Source organism: Lycium ferocissimum, chromosome 3 (assembly GCF_029784015.1).
Source record: "Lycium ferocissimum isolate CSIRO_LF1 chromosome 3, AGI_CSIRO_Lferr_CH_V1, whole genome shotgun sequence".
In the NCBI taxonomy this organism is placed as follows: Eukaryota; Viridiplantae; Streptophyta; class Magnoliopsida; order Solanales; family Solanaceae; genus Lycium; species Lycium ferocissimum.
The window spans coordinates 196,723-210,687 of NC_081344.1; the positions used below are offsets into that span (position 1 = coordinate 196,723).

At 34.5% G+C, this 13,965-nt stretch overlaps 2 protein-coding genes across 2 annotated transcripts; both read right to left on the reverse strand.

Moving 5' to 3' along the window:
- Positions 1-2,644: 2,644 nt before the first annotated feature.
- On the reverse strand, positions 2,645-8,248 carry LOC132050714 (importin subunit alpha-1a-like). Its single transcript, XM_059442086.1, has 11 exons — positions 8,081-8,248; positions 7,376-7,493; positions 7,185-7,285; positions 6,928-7,095; positions 5,159-5,265; positions 4,919-5,000; positions 4,512-4,811; positions 4,232-4,413; positions 4,048-4,129; positions 3,392-3,522; positions 2,645-2,906 (listed from the first exon to the last, which is right to left on the reverse strand). Exons 1-11 carry the CDS (start codon positions 8,246-8,248, stop codon positions 2,645-2,647), a joined length of 1,701 nt encoding a protein of 566 aa, XP_059298069.1.
- A 3,506-nt stretch (positions 8,249-11,754) lies between these two features.
- On the reverse strand, positions 11,755-13,685 carry LOC132050795 (transcription factor bHLH100-like). The gene is made up of 2 exons (XM_059442152.1): positions 13,313-13,685; positions 11,755-12,235 (listed from the first exon to the last, which is right to left on the reverse strand). Exons 1-2 carry the CDS (start codon positions 13,670-13,672, stop codon positions 11,834-11,836), a joined length of 762 nt encoding a protein of 253 aa, XP_059298135.1. The 5' UTR covers positions 13,673-13,685; the 3' UTR covers positions 11,755-11,833.
- Between the last annotated feature and the right edge of the window lie 280 nt (positions 13,686-13,965).

Below are 13,965 nucleotides of genomic sequence, written 5' to 3' on the forward strand. Positions count from 1 at the left end.
AGTATATAAGATTTTAGCGACTAGAGGGGTTAACCAACACAGCTTGTACAGCAACAAATCTGAGATTAATATCGATGTCTCACCAGGATTAATTTATTCATCTACAACCATTCTAATGATCGTTTCTTCCTCTTTTACCAACATATTTCTGTTCTGGTTCATCCGTTTGACTATAGTATACTCTATGTTTTCTTTCTTTTGTAATCTATGCATCTTCATGATGCTTTTGTTAATAATATCCCACTTACTTCATCAAAAAAACAAAGTATTCTTTATGTTTGTAATCTATGCATCTTCGTGATGCTTTTGTGAATAATATTCCACTTACTTCATCAAAAAAAAAAAGTAATCTTTATGTTTCTTTTTTTCTTTTGTAATCTATGCATCTTCGTGATGTTTTTGTTAATAATATTCCACTTCATCAAAAAAAAAAAAAGTCTCGTTATGTTTTTTTTTAATCAAAGAAATTCCTCGAGATCAGTGTCAATTGAACCCTAGGGTAATTTTTTTTTTATGACATGGAACCCGCAGCCGCTACGAAGGTGCACACAGGTAAAGCTAACTCCTACGCAATAGCTCGCAAACCACACAGCAGAGATAACCCGCACTATTCAAGCCCCGCGCGGTTTTTTTTTTTTTTTTCATATAGATAAGTTGTCAAATCCCCTTTGACATAAAAACTCTTTTTTTAGTTCCTAGAGATTATGACTGACTCGTTTTACTGTAAAAAGTGAAACTTTTAGTTACTATTCCATTGTTTTTTTCCCCCCTTTTGGCACCTTCAAATCCCAGCAAACAAGTTTGAGCAAGTAAGTATCTTTGAAGAGATAAATAAAATTAACAAAAGCACTGCACAAATATAGAAAAAAAAAATTAAAAAAAAACTGGACATAGGCTTCTGTATTTTCGCGGGGAACATTATTTTTGGGGTTAGACATTGGCGATTCCTGGACCTTGTAGAACAACAAGTGCGTTATGTTATGAATCTTCAGACTAACACACAAGGTAGAAAACAGCACTAAATAATAATTTAATTTGATTAACTAAGTCAGTGTTTATATTTAGAGAAGGGGGGAAAGGAGAAACATACAATTTTGTGGAGAAATTGATGGAAAGGACCAAGCTGGCGGCAATAATTTATTGGGAAAAACAAAAAAACAAAAAAAAAAAAGAAACCTATTCGGACTCGGGCTCCAATTATTTTTTGGAAAACCACACAAAATATTCCATTTATATTAGTACTAATAATGATCTTTTTTGCCATATTAAAATTCATGACATTAAACACTTAGGGGTCGTTTGGTACACGGTGTTAGCTGGGATATTCCAGCACTAACTGTGGAATTAATTTTGTATCATGTTTGGTAGAAGGTATAAATTTATCCCAAGATAAATTTATATCTTGTACCAAACAAAGTATAAAGTGGGATATCCCATTAATCCTGGGATTATGTTATCCCATTTCCTAGATAGGATAAATTAGTCCCAAGAGATGGGATAAATTAGCCCCAAAATTATGATCCTGGGATCATTTTGTCTATGTGCCAAACAACCCCTTAATTTCTATTTTCTTTCTTTTTCCTTTTCTTGTTTGCCCTTTTCTAATATCTTTTTTGTTCTGAGCTCCATTGTAAAATTAGTGTTAGATCTAAATTTTGAAATTTTAGTCGCGACTAAACCTGTCAAACGGGCCGGTTGAACCGATTGTAACCGGTGATCGGAACCGGCTAAACCGGTCCCAGATTCTCGATTGACGGGTACTCATTTGAGACGGGCTGGTTACGGATTGGCAAAATTGGAACCAAGCCGATTAACAGGCCGAATAATTTTTTATTTTTTTTTAAAAAAAAACAGCAAAAAATAGTCGTTGCCCAACGGACCAATTTGTAGAAATGGCCGTTGACGAAGTTTGATTTTTTGGCCCCCCACCACCCCCAACCCCCCCAACTTTTATTTTTGACACTTTAACCCCTCCCCCACTCCTATATAAACCCCTCTCCATTTTATTTTCATCCACATCAATTCTCTCTACACTTTCTCTCAATTTATGGCTATTTTGCAACAACTAAACACTTTAAAATTACAATTTCTCTCAATTATACACTATAAAGTTTCCTTCAAGTTTCAACTTTATATTTTGCAATTAAACAAACAAAGTGTTGGTGGAGTTGGAGATTTTGAAACAATCCGAAGTAACTTCAAAGCTTTGGTGAATTTGCAATTTTAGCCGCCTTCAATTCAACGTTTGTATTGTCGGAATAGAAACAAGAAGTATTGATCAAAAGAATCTATTTATTTGCCATTGTGTTGCAAAATCGGATAACATAATCAAGAAAGATGAACGGACGGTGTGCCACATTTAAATTCACACCGCTCTCTAGCACACCAATAAACATCATAGAACTATACCATAACAAAATAAAACATTCAACAAAACTTTCTCCAAATCTCTGTAGGACCAAATTCCTACTTCATTTTACTCATATTGTCAATGATTGTTTAAGCAAAAATCATGATTCATTCCCACTCTTAACATCCCAAAAAACACACTTCTCATGGAAAGATTAGCAGAATCCATATATCTACCCCATAGCATGAGTTTTGCAAAAACTACAACTGTCAGTTGTGGATAACAAAGCAACAGTCAGAGCTCCCTAGGCCAGTACGACCTTAGCATTCTTCTTGCAATCTCTCCAACATCAGGGTCATCCATTTGGCTCTTGATCCTAGCAAGTCCGCCACTTTCAGTGACCATCTGTATGTAGATATTGACACCATCGACTTTATTAAAATCTCCGACCCTCAGAATCTTTAGGAGCCCCTGGAAGCAAGAAGTTCTTCTTGTGTAACCTTCACACAAAAGTCCAAGAGAAAGTGCTGGAATGGAACCTTGATCGACCAAGTATCTGAGCAATACCAGATAAACATATTTGAGACCTTCAAGTTCAGATTAGTAAAACACACAAACCATATCTAAGGATTAATACTAATGACCACACAACAATCCAAAAGAGAAAGACCCAACATGAACATATCAATCAAGTACAAAAACTGGCCTCTAATTTCCCTAGAAGTCATGATCACAACATTAAAGATAGCTACTTATATTAGCAATGTTTAAAATAAAATTCAATCACGCGGATGTACCAACAAGCCAAGTATTGGTATACATATTGTTAAATCTTGAGCCAATTACTTTAATATAATATGCACACTAGTGCAACTTCACAAGGATACAACACGCGCACACTAATATTCATACAATTACTATATACACACAAACAGGTATGTATGTGTGTGTGTGTGTGTGTGTATATATATATATATATATATATACAGCACACTTATCAAGAAACGGGAAGAATATATAATCTCAAAAAGAAGATTGTACCTAATCTGATCATGAGATCCTCTCCTGGCCGCACTTGAGATGGCGTATGTAGCCTCATATTTGGTATCATCCACCTCTTGGTTAATTGAAATTTGAATAAGAGGAGGGAAGATAGATTCATCAACCATTCTCTGTTTCATAGTATCAGGCTCATAAATTATTAGTTAATTATATTCATATAGAATGTCTCAAATAACATTTCTACAAGAAGATTGCACATGTCAGGAAATGAACCTGTATTTGCCTGCTCCGATAATTCACTACTATTGTGCGATGGCACGACAAACACTCCTCAGATGGAAAGGTCTGTTGTCATGATTGATTAGAATATCTAAAACGTGTTGAAGAACTTGGTTATCGTGTAGAACCTAGAAAACATAAAAGGATTCACTTTATTTCATTATGATGAAGGAAGTAGACTTTTCATTCACAAATTAAAAGACCAGATATGCTAATTTTCTCATCCTAATTTTTATACATACTGATTTCGACACGCGCAACAAATTGTTTAGTGAATAACAACATAATTTTTTTGAAACATTTTTCGAATAACAAAAGTTAAACTCAAAATACAAGGAACATGTTTCAAATAAACATTTAATAGGTGGTTATAATTGATGGTTTAGCGTTGCATCATAATGGTACAGGGAAATTACCTGAATTTGATTCTCAGTTCCATTCTTAAAGAAGTTCTCCACAACTTTCAACACACTTGCAAATACCTCACTGTCATGATGCCTGGCATAACCTTAAGTTTATTAGACTCTCTATTATACTAGCTAAACATTTTATCAAAACTAATAGCACATCAAAATTATCGTCTTAAAGAGAGCAACTTACGTCAAAAGCATCGCCAGCCTTGGACACAAATGTTCATCAACCAGCACATTTATAGGACCAGATCCACCACGTGCCAGACATGCAATAATCAAGCACGCATGCCTAATAGCAGCACGTGCTTCTTCTCCAATATGATGTTCCAAATCAATGAGATACCGGAGGACCGGTAATGATGGCCGCAGCTGAAACAAAAGAATGTAGCGTGTATGAACATTAAAGAAATATGTGTTGTGAGTGACAGATCTCAAAGAACAGAACATAAACTATTGGCATACTACACCTTAGCAAATGACGGGGATGGACTACCAAAACACAAGTATCCTATTGTCCTGGCAGCACTCATTGCCGGTGATGGGTCAAATTCATTGGCATCACCTGCTATGGAACGTAGAACTCGAAATAATGGGATTAGATCTGCACCACTATCAATAACAAGGTCCCTCCACCTTATTGAACGACGGGCAAAATTACCCAAAGCCAGTGCTGCCCTATGTTGTCTACTCAGGAGGTCTAAATTGCCCCCCGCAGGCTCCGCAATTACAAATCTTAGATGTTGCAAAACTTCGTTGTCAAGGAGAACCTAAAACACATAATACTCCAATTATAAGAGGAACACTTACTAAAACAGTAAATGATGGAAGAAAGACAACAAATGCTTTGATATGAATGAGGGCTAGTAAGGACTACCTGTATTTGATCTTCACTTCCTCTAGTAAGAAAGTTCTCCACAAATGTCAACCCATTTTTAACTATGGTGTGTCTAGGATTCCTACATCAACTCTTTTTATTAGATCACGTAGGCAAAGTCTCAAATAAAAAAGATCAAAAAGAGAGAGAGAGAGAGAGAGAGAGGGAGGAGAAGAAGAAGAAGAAACAGTAGGCCACAAGCATGAATAATGATAATTGACTATAAAGGAGAAGAACTACCTGAAAAGCAACATCAGCCTTCCACATAGATTTCGCTCACCAAATTCTCTAACACACTCACCTCCGATATCTACTTTAGTTGACAACAAAGCCAAATTCTCCACAGCCTTTAGTAAAAAATCAGAAAATAAGTTAGGAGATATAAAAACTTAGATTATTGCTAAAATACAAAAGATTTCAGTATAATCTTTGGAGCTCCTTCACAAAGAAACATGCTGAAATTTAAGTAACATAGTTTGGACTATCAACCAAAGGGACTCCAAGTTTTAGTGGGATAATTGGACGGGGAAGGTGCAATTGCTTAGAATTACCCTTATCCTAATAGATTCTCTCAAACAGATTGTGGCTAACTACATTAATCAGGGAACTTGGAACATTGACAAGCTAAAAGAAGTTCTACCTTCTGAGATAGTCTGTCATATCAGGAACCTGTATATTGGTGATCAAAATCAGAAGGATTACCCTATATGGAAAATTGCTGCTGATGGTAATTTTATACCAAATCAGTCTATCAACAGGAAAGGGATCAAGATGGACAGTCAAGCTTTACTCCAAATGTTTGGCACAAGAGCATTCCTTTTAAAATATCCTCTCTCTTGGAGAATGCTCCGTAAAAAAGTCCCCATTAATGATGTTTTGCTTAGATTTGGCAACAACCTAGTGTCAAGTTGTTTCTGCTATACCTCTCCTAAAATTGAAACAGTTCAACATGCTTTTACTGAGAGATGATCTTGTTTGGAGGTCCTTTAGGCATCAAACATAATGCTAGAAGTGTTAAAGATGTCCACCATAACTGGTTTAGTACCAAACCAGTTAATAGGATCCATAAACTTATTACTCAGATTACCCCTTTAGTGGTCTGCTGGGAACCCTGGAAAAGGGTAAGCTCTTGCAAATTTGGGGATCATAAGAAGGTGAATATCAGCTCTATGTAGTATAACACTTTGTGGACCCCCAAAACAACTCTGAATCTGGCATTTCCAACCTGTAAATGGGATCTGCCTTGGCCAAAAATTTGTGAACTCATAGACAAACTTAGACCTGTCCCAAGGAGCCAAACAGTTATCTGGGAGCTCCCCACAGTCAACAAGGTTAAAATGAACTCAGTTGGAAGCTTTCAACCATCTGGAAAAGCTGGCATTATCAGATGTTGGAAAGGAGATTTGATCATGGCCTTTGCTATTCCTACCAAAATGAATCCAGTAACATGTCGGAAGCACTGGCAGGCTGGTATGGGGCTGAGTGGTCCATTCAACAGGGATATAAAGATTTAGGTTTTGGAAACAGATTCATCTATCATTGATAAATGTTGGAAATGGACAATGTGGCCACCTGTAAGCTTAAGGCAGCAATACAACAGATTTAGCTGAGCTTTTCCCATGCTAATGTGGAGGTTAGGTCACTGTTTAAGAGAAGCTAATCAAGTGGCAGATGGATTAGGAAAATACGCTACCACTATCCAGGATCCTAGGATCATCACTAATTTCCAACATCTTCCAAGGGATGCTAAAGGAGCTTGCTTCTTAGATAAATGGCAACTACCTAGTGTGAGGATAAAATATGATTAGGCAAATCTTTTTGTTAGTCGTTTGCTTTCTTTTTTTGCATATGGTGCTAGCATACTATAATGCTGTACATTCTTTTGCTATCTTAGGCCAGGATATCCCCTCCTCATATGTACATTTCAGAAAAAGAATGGAAACCCAATTCTACTGGTAACTTCATTTTAAAAATTTAATACAAGATTCTACAAAAAGTTAGCATTCTACCTCAATAATTAAGAAGTCATTCAACCAGTCCTCATCACTAAGGTTGATTGCCCACTCATCATTAAGCATTTGCATAAAAGTAGGAATTACACCACGTCTAAGCAATTCCTGATTTTGTGCGTTTGTTCCATCAAGAATAAATTGGCGTAACGTCTCAGCAGCTTGACGCTAACAAATAAAGAGCAAAATCAGTAAGATAACAAAGTCTTATTTAATGATTACTTACTATGTATCAAACTATAAGGAATTATACTCACGCGAAGGCTGCGCCAGTGATTAGATCCACAACATTCAATAACGTCTATGATGCCATTACCAAAAAACATATCAATGGGAAGATCATAGTGATAATCACCATCTGCATGATGTTCAAAAATAAATAAAAGCGTCACATCGCCTAAGATATAATGTTTAAGATAAAACGTTATTCAAGTTTGAGACTTATTACTGTGACGTAATAGCAGCATGATCCTGTACGCAGCTGACATCAACAAAAATGGTCCGATAGACTCAATAAAAGCGAAACCCACCCAAAAATCTCTCACCATCTGTGGTAACTGCTCAAACTGTCATATAAGAAAAGCTCAACAACATATTAAATGTTTGACCACCCAAATTCAGCTCAACACACCAATTTGACATCTCAACTTCACGGTTTAATTTGAAATAAGAAGGTAATATCTGAAGAACCAAACCAAGCTTAGAGTGATAACTGTCCACGTTTTTCAGATTTCTCTTATGTATATCTTATTAGTCAAACACTAGCCTCCCTCTAGACTGTGGTTTTTTCTCTACTAATATGAGTGAAAGTGTGAAACAAAATCCTTAAGATGCTAAATCATATTTGAACCTTTCTGTAACATTTGAGAGATTTATCTACTAATGGTTGGAGGCTTCTCCAACAAATGAGATATCAATTCATCTGCAAATAATCCAAAAAGAATTTGACATTTTGATAATGAAAGATTATATGCTCTTGCGACTTTTTTTGCTTCAAAAAGCTCTCTGGCACCCAAATATTTTTCATATGTTAGTATTAAAGTTTTCTTCTGTACCTCTTTGAAAATATTACAACAAACATAATAAATGCTTGAAACTACAAAAGATGCATAACAAGGGTATCACAACTCTTTAAAGGAAAAAAGAAACGTACCAATCGCCTTTCTCCATATTTACTGATTAGTTCCGTTTCATAATGATCCGGGTTGTAATATGGATCAGTTCTGTTTCGATACATTATCCAGCAGCGTTGTTGTTTCTGAAACTTTTCCCAATTCTCTCTATCCTTCACCGCGCCAGGAGGAATAAAGAGCTCCTTCATGGTATATGGCTCAGAATAAGACTACTGCATGGGAACAGAGAAGAAGATAAATGTAAAGAAGGGAATACAATCTTGCATACAAACAAATTTTGAAGCAGAGAGCTAAAAGTTGGTTTCATGTCATGAGTTGTTAAGGATATATACGAGTTAATTCCTCTAATGGTTAGAGAACTTACACATTTTTTCTATAAAAGTCACTAGACTATCTTTTGTCACTACAAATCTAACTTTTGACAAGTATTTACACATTTGAGTAAGTGAGAGATTATGTGTTTGTTAAATTAAGCAACTACTACTAATTATGTTACCAGTTTGAAGAAGAAAAACAAATTAAGCTACTAATTGTACTTATTTGGACAATAAGTATTCTAAACTTAAGTTTATGATTTACAAAAAATGCCTTCATGACACCAAAATATGCCTAAAATAATGTGGTTGTGCCTATTTTAATTAATGTGATTAATATATATACAACAACGTACCCTTTTTTCCCCCCCCGCCCCCCCCCCCCCCCCAAAAAAAAAAAAAAAAGTGGGTATGTTGTGCCTATTTTAATTAATGTGATTAATACAGTAATGTTTTTATTTTTTATAGGTGCTCCAAACAGCAAGAATATATTCCTACATAATTAGTCAACTTCTTAGGAAATTACTTACTAACGTAGTCAAAATTTATTCAAAAATCAAAAGTATCAGTGACCTGCATATTACAACAACAAAATACCCAGTGACTTGCATAGTAGAGTATTATTTTATGAAGGGCATACGAAATCAAAGATTCAACGAAATAACAACCCTTTACCTATAGACGAATGGAAAACTAAACACAACATCGAAAGATAAAACCAAAACAACTAGGTGAAACTATTCGTGAAATGCAGTGTGTTTTTATGAAACACGAACAGGTTCAACGAGATCGTCGGCAAACCGGTGGCTTAAGCATATGGACTGAATAATGTGCTTTGTTTTTTCTCTCAGGAGATTTATTTGTGAATGTGTTGTCCTTATGCTTTAGTGTAATATACCATGCACTGTGTTTATTCAAACTCTTGCAGATAAAGCTTTATCAGTGGAGTGAGAAAATGTCTATTGTCATGAAAAAAAAAAGTGAGAGTGCAAGGGGTGATCCTGCAAAATTTGTTACATATAAGACCAAATTAATCCTTGGCTTTGCTTTTTTTCCTTTTCTCTCTTTTCTTTTGTTTTCTCTTTTAACAAAGTAAAAATACGACTAGTACACCAACTATAAATGTTAAGAAAAATAAAACAGAACTAAATACTTAGACTAAAATAAAAAAACTAGTTAAGACTTGTATTCGTTTTTCACAAGTAGGATGAGTCACACATATGCTTAAGTTATTCCTCTATTCTTGCTAGTAATTAATTGTCTGTTTCTGGGTTCCAAAAAGAAGAAAAAAGGGCAGTTGCTTGACTGAGTTAAATTACAGTGCATGGTTTGCCTCCATAAAAATAGCAACTCTGAATTTTATTTCATGCAGTAATTATGCCTTTTCAGGCTTTGCTTTTGGATTATTTGGATGATTACACGTAGCTCAAGTTGCATCCTACGTCAATTGACATTTTTTAGGATTGTTCTCCCCTAATATATACTTATATGTATGCACTTAAAAAACGTTATATTGACAAATTGAACTTCAAATTTTGAAATAGTTGCTCTCCCGTTCACTTTTTTACTTACTAGTATTCATATCCGCGCGATGCGCGGAGCATATCAAAAGACCAATCCTATATAATTGTGATCTTGCTTGCTTAATCACATCAAATTATATTGACTTTTAAAAAGAGCTAATTGTCATTTTGTTTTTTCACTTAATATTCCTCTTAATTATTACTCGACCCCCCCCCCCCCCCAACCACAAACACATAGAGCACCACCACACACGCACACACATTTAGAGGTCCTTTGGTGCATGGTATAGGCTGGGATATTTCAGCACTAATTTTTTGTACCGTGTTTGTTAGGAGGTATAAATTTATCCTGGGATAAATTTATACCTCCCACCAAACACGGTACAAAATGATAAATTTATACCTCCTACCAAACACGGTACAAAATAAAGCATAATCCCAAGGGTGAGATATCCCTTCTTATCCCACTTATCTCGGGACTATTTTATACCATCTTTTAGATGGTATAAAATAATCCCAAGATATGGGATAAATTAGTCCCGAGATTATAATCCCTAAATAATTTTGGCTACCTACCAAACGACCACTAACATAAGTTCTATGGGTACGAACCTAACATTTCAGATTGGCTGCGCACCCACTTTCCGTAGGCTCATTTCTACCAAACTTAGACTTAAAATTAATGCTTTTTACTTGTCTTGATACAAATGACAATTCTAAATTTTATTTATATTTATGGAGAATATTATTCCTTTTTCATGTTCTGGGTTTGGACCATTTGAATCATGATCGCATTGGCTTAATGCACTAGGGGTTATTTAGTAGGAAATATTAGAGAAAATAATCTATGTATTAGCTTTGATATTACTAATTTCTTATTTGATACACTTTTTTAACATATATATAACTAATATTTGGTATGAATTATGCACCCTCTTTGGAAGTATCCGTATACATAACAAACCATGGTATTTGATATTAGTTATACACTCTCTTTGATGGATTATTAGTTATTTATCAATACATTGATAATCTAGCATTATTAAAGACAAAATTGTCTTGACATGTCAAAAGAATGTGCAAGGTATTTTCGTAAAAATTATGCAATGCGTGCTATTTATAATACATCATATCAAACAGTCGATAAGAAATAATCTCAACATGACTAATCACAACATAACTAATCCCTGCATTAATAATTTACCTTATTCAGTACATCTTATACACTCTACCAAACGACCCCTTAATTGTTTGGATTGGATTATTCGAGCAAGCTTTAACGTTCCTTAATTATCTTGTCACCATTCATCGTGTTGTTAAATAAGCTACTGATTGTATAAACATAAGTAATTTCCACACACACACACAAAAAAAAAAAAAAGTTATTAAGCACATAATTTGCCTAAGATCACAGAAAGTCACTGAGAGAAAACAAATGAGACATTTTTTGTGATACTTAGGCAAAGCCGAGTGACTAGCTTTTTGGTTTTAAAAAAAGTATGCAGTGACTTTTTATGATACGTCGGCAAAATTGAGTAACTTTTTAGTTACAAAAAATAGCTAGTTTAGTGACTTTATGTAACATATATTGATAAGTTATATATTGTCTACTACTCCCTCCGGTTCTAAATAAGAGCTCACTTAATTAGCCTTTTACACACCCATTAAGAAAATACTAATTCCTAAAAAAAATAGGCATTTTTACTAGACTAGCCTTAATTAAATTACTGTTTTTCTACCTAATTACTCCAAATTGAGTAATATAGTTTCTTGATTACATAAAAACCCAACATATCTAAATAGGGGTAAACTTGGAAGAAAATAATTAATTCCTTCTTGATTATGTAAGTGGACACTTATTGTTAACCAAAATAAAAAGGCTAAATGTACACTTATTATGAACCGGAGGGAGTAAAAAATATTCAATTTAATACTGTTAACCATGAAACATAAATATATGTACCTGAAAATGCAAGCTATGAAAAATCTTGTCTCCAAAAGATTTAAAGGATGAGGCATTTAGCAAAATTAATCCATCTTCCTCTAAATTCTGGAATGCTTCTGGAATTGGAAAATCATTTGCTTGAGTTGTGGAGATTTGTACGAAAACCTGTCCATGACACAGTGGACTTGCAGAAATTGATGTCGTTGAAGATTCACAAGAAGTTCCACTCATACTTAATTTTCTCTGATTATCAATTTGGACTAATGAATCTGCTTTCTTTGACATAGTTGATAATAACAAATCCTTTGTTTTGCTTAGCCTCTCTATTTCTTTCCTCAGCTCTGGTATGCATTCTTGCACATAAGATACTGTTGCCGGAAAGCTTAGCTTTTTCTGCAATTAAAAAAGGCATATATAGGTTAAACAAGTTATGGACAAGAAAGATTTATTCACATTGGAAGTGAATATTATTAAACTAAACTTGAGTAATTTTGTTAACCCTTGTTGTGTTCTATTTCGACACGGAGGCAAATTCAAAATTTAGCAGAATCAACAGATTAAAATGAGTGTGGTATTAATTTTTTTTCCATATGTATATCTAGTTAATTACTGAAAATATTGGATTTAGTTGAACTTGCAAAATATCTGTCCTACATATATCCGTTTAATGTTTGGAAGTTAAGAACACCCCACAACCACCCCCATCCCCAGCTTTATCTACAATTCTATCCTAGGCTAGAATCAATAGGGTTATCATTTCAAAAATTATCTTACTTGATGGAGTAAAATTATTTTTCCTTAGAAAAACGAAAGCAATTAGTATGTAAACTAAAATTTTAATTTCTCTCATACTACTAATAAGAAAGAAATTTACAATTTTGATGAATTGATGAGGGGCTATTGGGATACTTTCGGGCATCAGTCCTAATGTCTCAGGGTCGAGTTTTAAGAATGAAAACCCCCTAGAAGGGAGTCTTTGAAGCGAAGTGCATGAATAGCCACTTTTAGGACCACTATTTAAAACGTAACCAAAATTAACAAGATATTTTAAATTTAGCCGCCTCAAAGATCAAACTTCTAACCTCGAGTTTGGTGTTTCAAACTCTAAACTCAAAGGTCGAAGTTTCAAACATCGGACTTGAAAGTCTGAAGTCTGAAATGCCAAAATCAAACTCCAGCTTTGACAGTTCAAAACTCCAGGCTTGAATATGTCTCAATTAGAAGAAGGAGCTAGGAGGAAGAAGAAGAAGAAGAAGAAGAAAAGAAAACGGTATGAAACTTGCCAACTCTAGCTAAACTTTAAATAGCCCATATCTTAAAGCGGCTACCTGGGGCTACTTCTATGGAGGGCTTTCCAAGATAGGTGCATCTAAATTAGTCGAACCACTAAGCTCCGGATATCATATGGTTATTATTAAACAAAAAGGACTTTGTATTACATGACAAGTAATTCTGGTAGGGTATACATACCTTTCGATGATGATTAGCAGCAGAAGGAAGCAAAGAACGAAGAGTGGAATAAAGAAAATTCATCTTCTTTCTTCGATTACGCTCACTTGCATTATGGCTTAGTTTCTTCGCCATTAATGACCTCTCTTCTCCTAACTGAACATCAAACTCACTTTCTTTGTGATATTGATCTTGATGAGATGAAGGAAAATTCATATTATTATCAATATGTAAACCTTCAAACAAGTTGTTACTCTCAATTTGGAACTGAGGCGAAGTTATTGTCTTCGTTGTTTTCTGATCATAGCTAATTAGTGGTTCTTCAAAGGACCATCCAGTACTCATATTTGGATAATTAGTAGAAGAGCAAAAGGCTACCATTTTTTGTATAAGGTTTCTTAGTCAGAAATGATTTTATTAAATTTCCTAGATAAGAGAAATTGGGAGATGGCTATCTGAGTATTTATACAGACTGTTGTAACCGTACATATACTTTTTGTTGAATTCAATACATTGGTTTTATTTTAATCTGAGAATTACAATTTGACATTAATTAGATTAAAAAAACGTACTTAGTATTAGTTTAATGGGATGATTGCACTTTTGGTTCCTCGATTATTAGTAAACTCTTAGTTTGATCTTTGTAATATTTGGCTAAGCATATCTACCTTAAA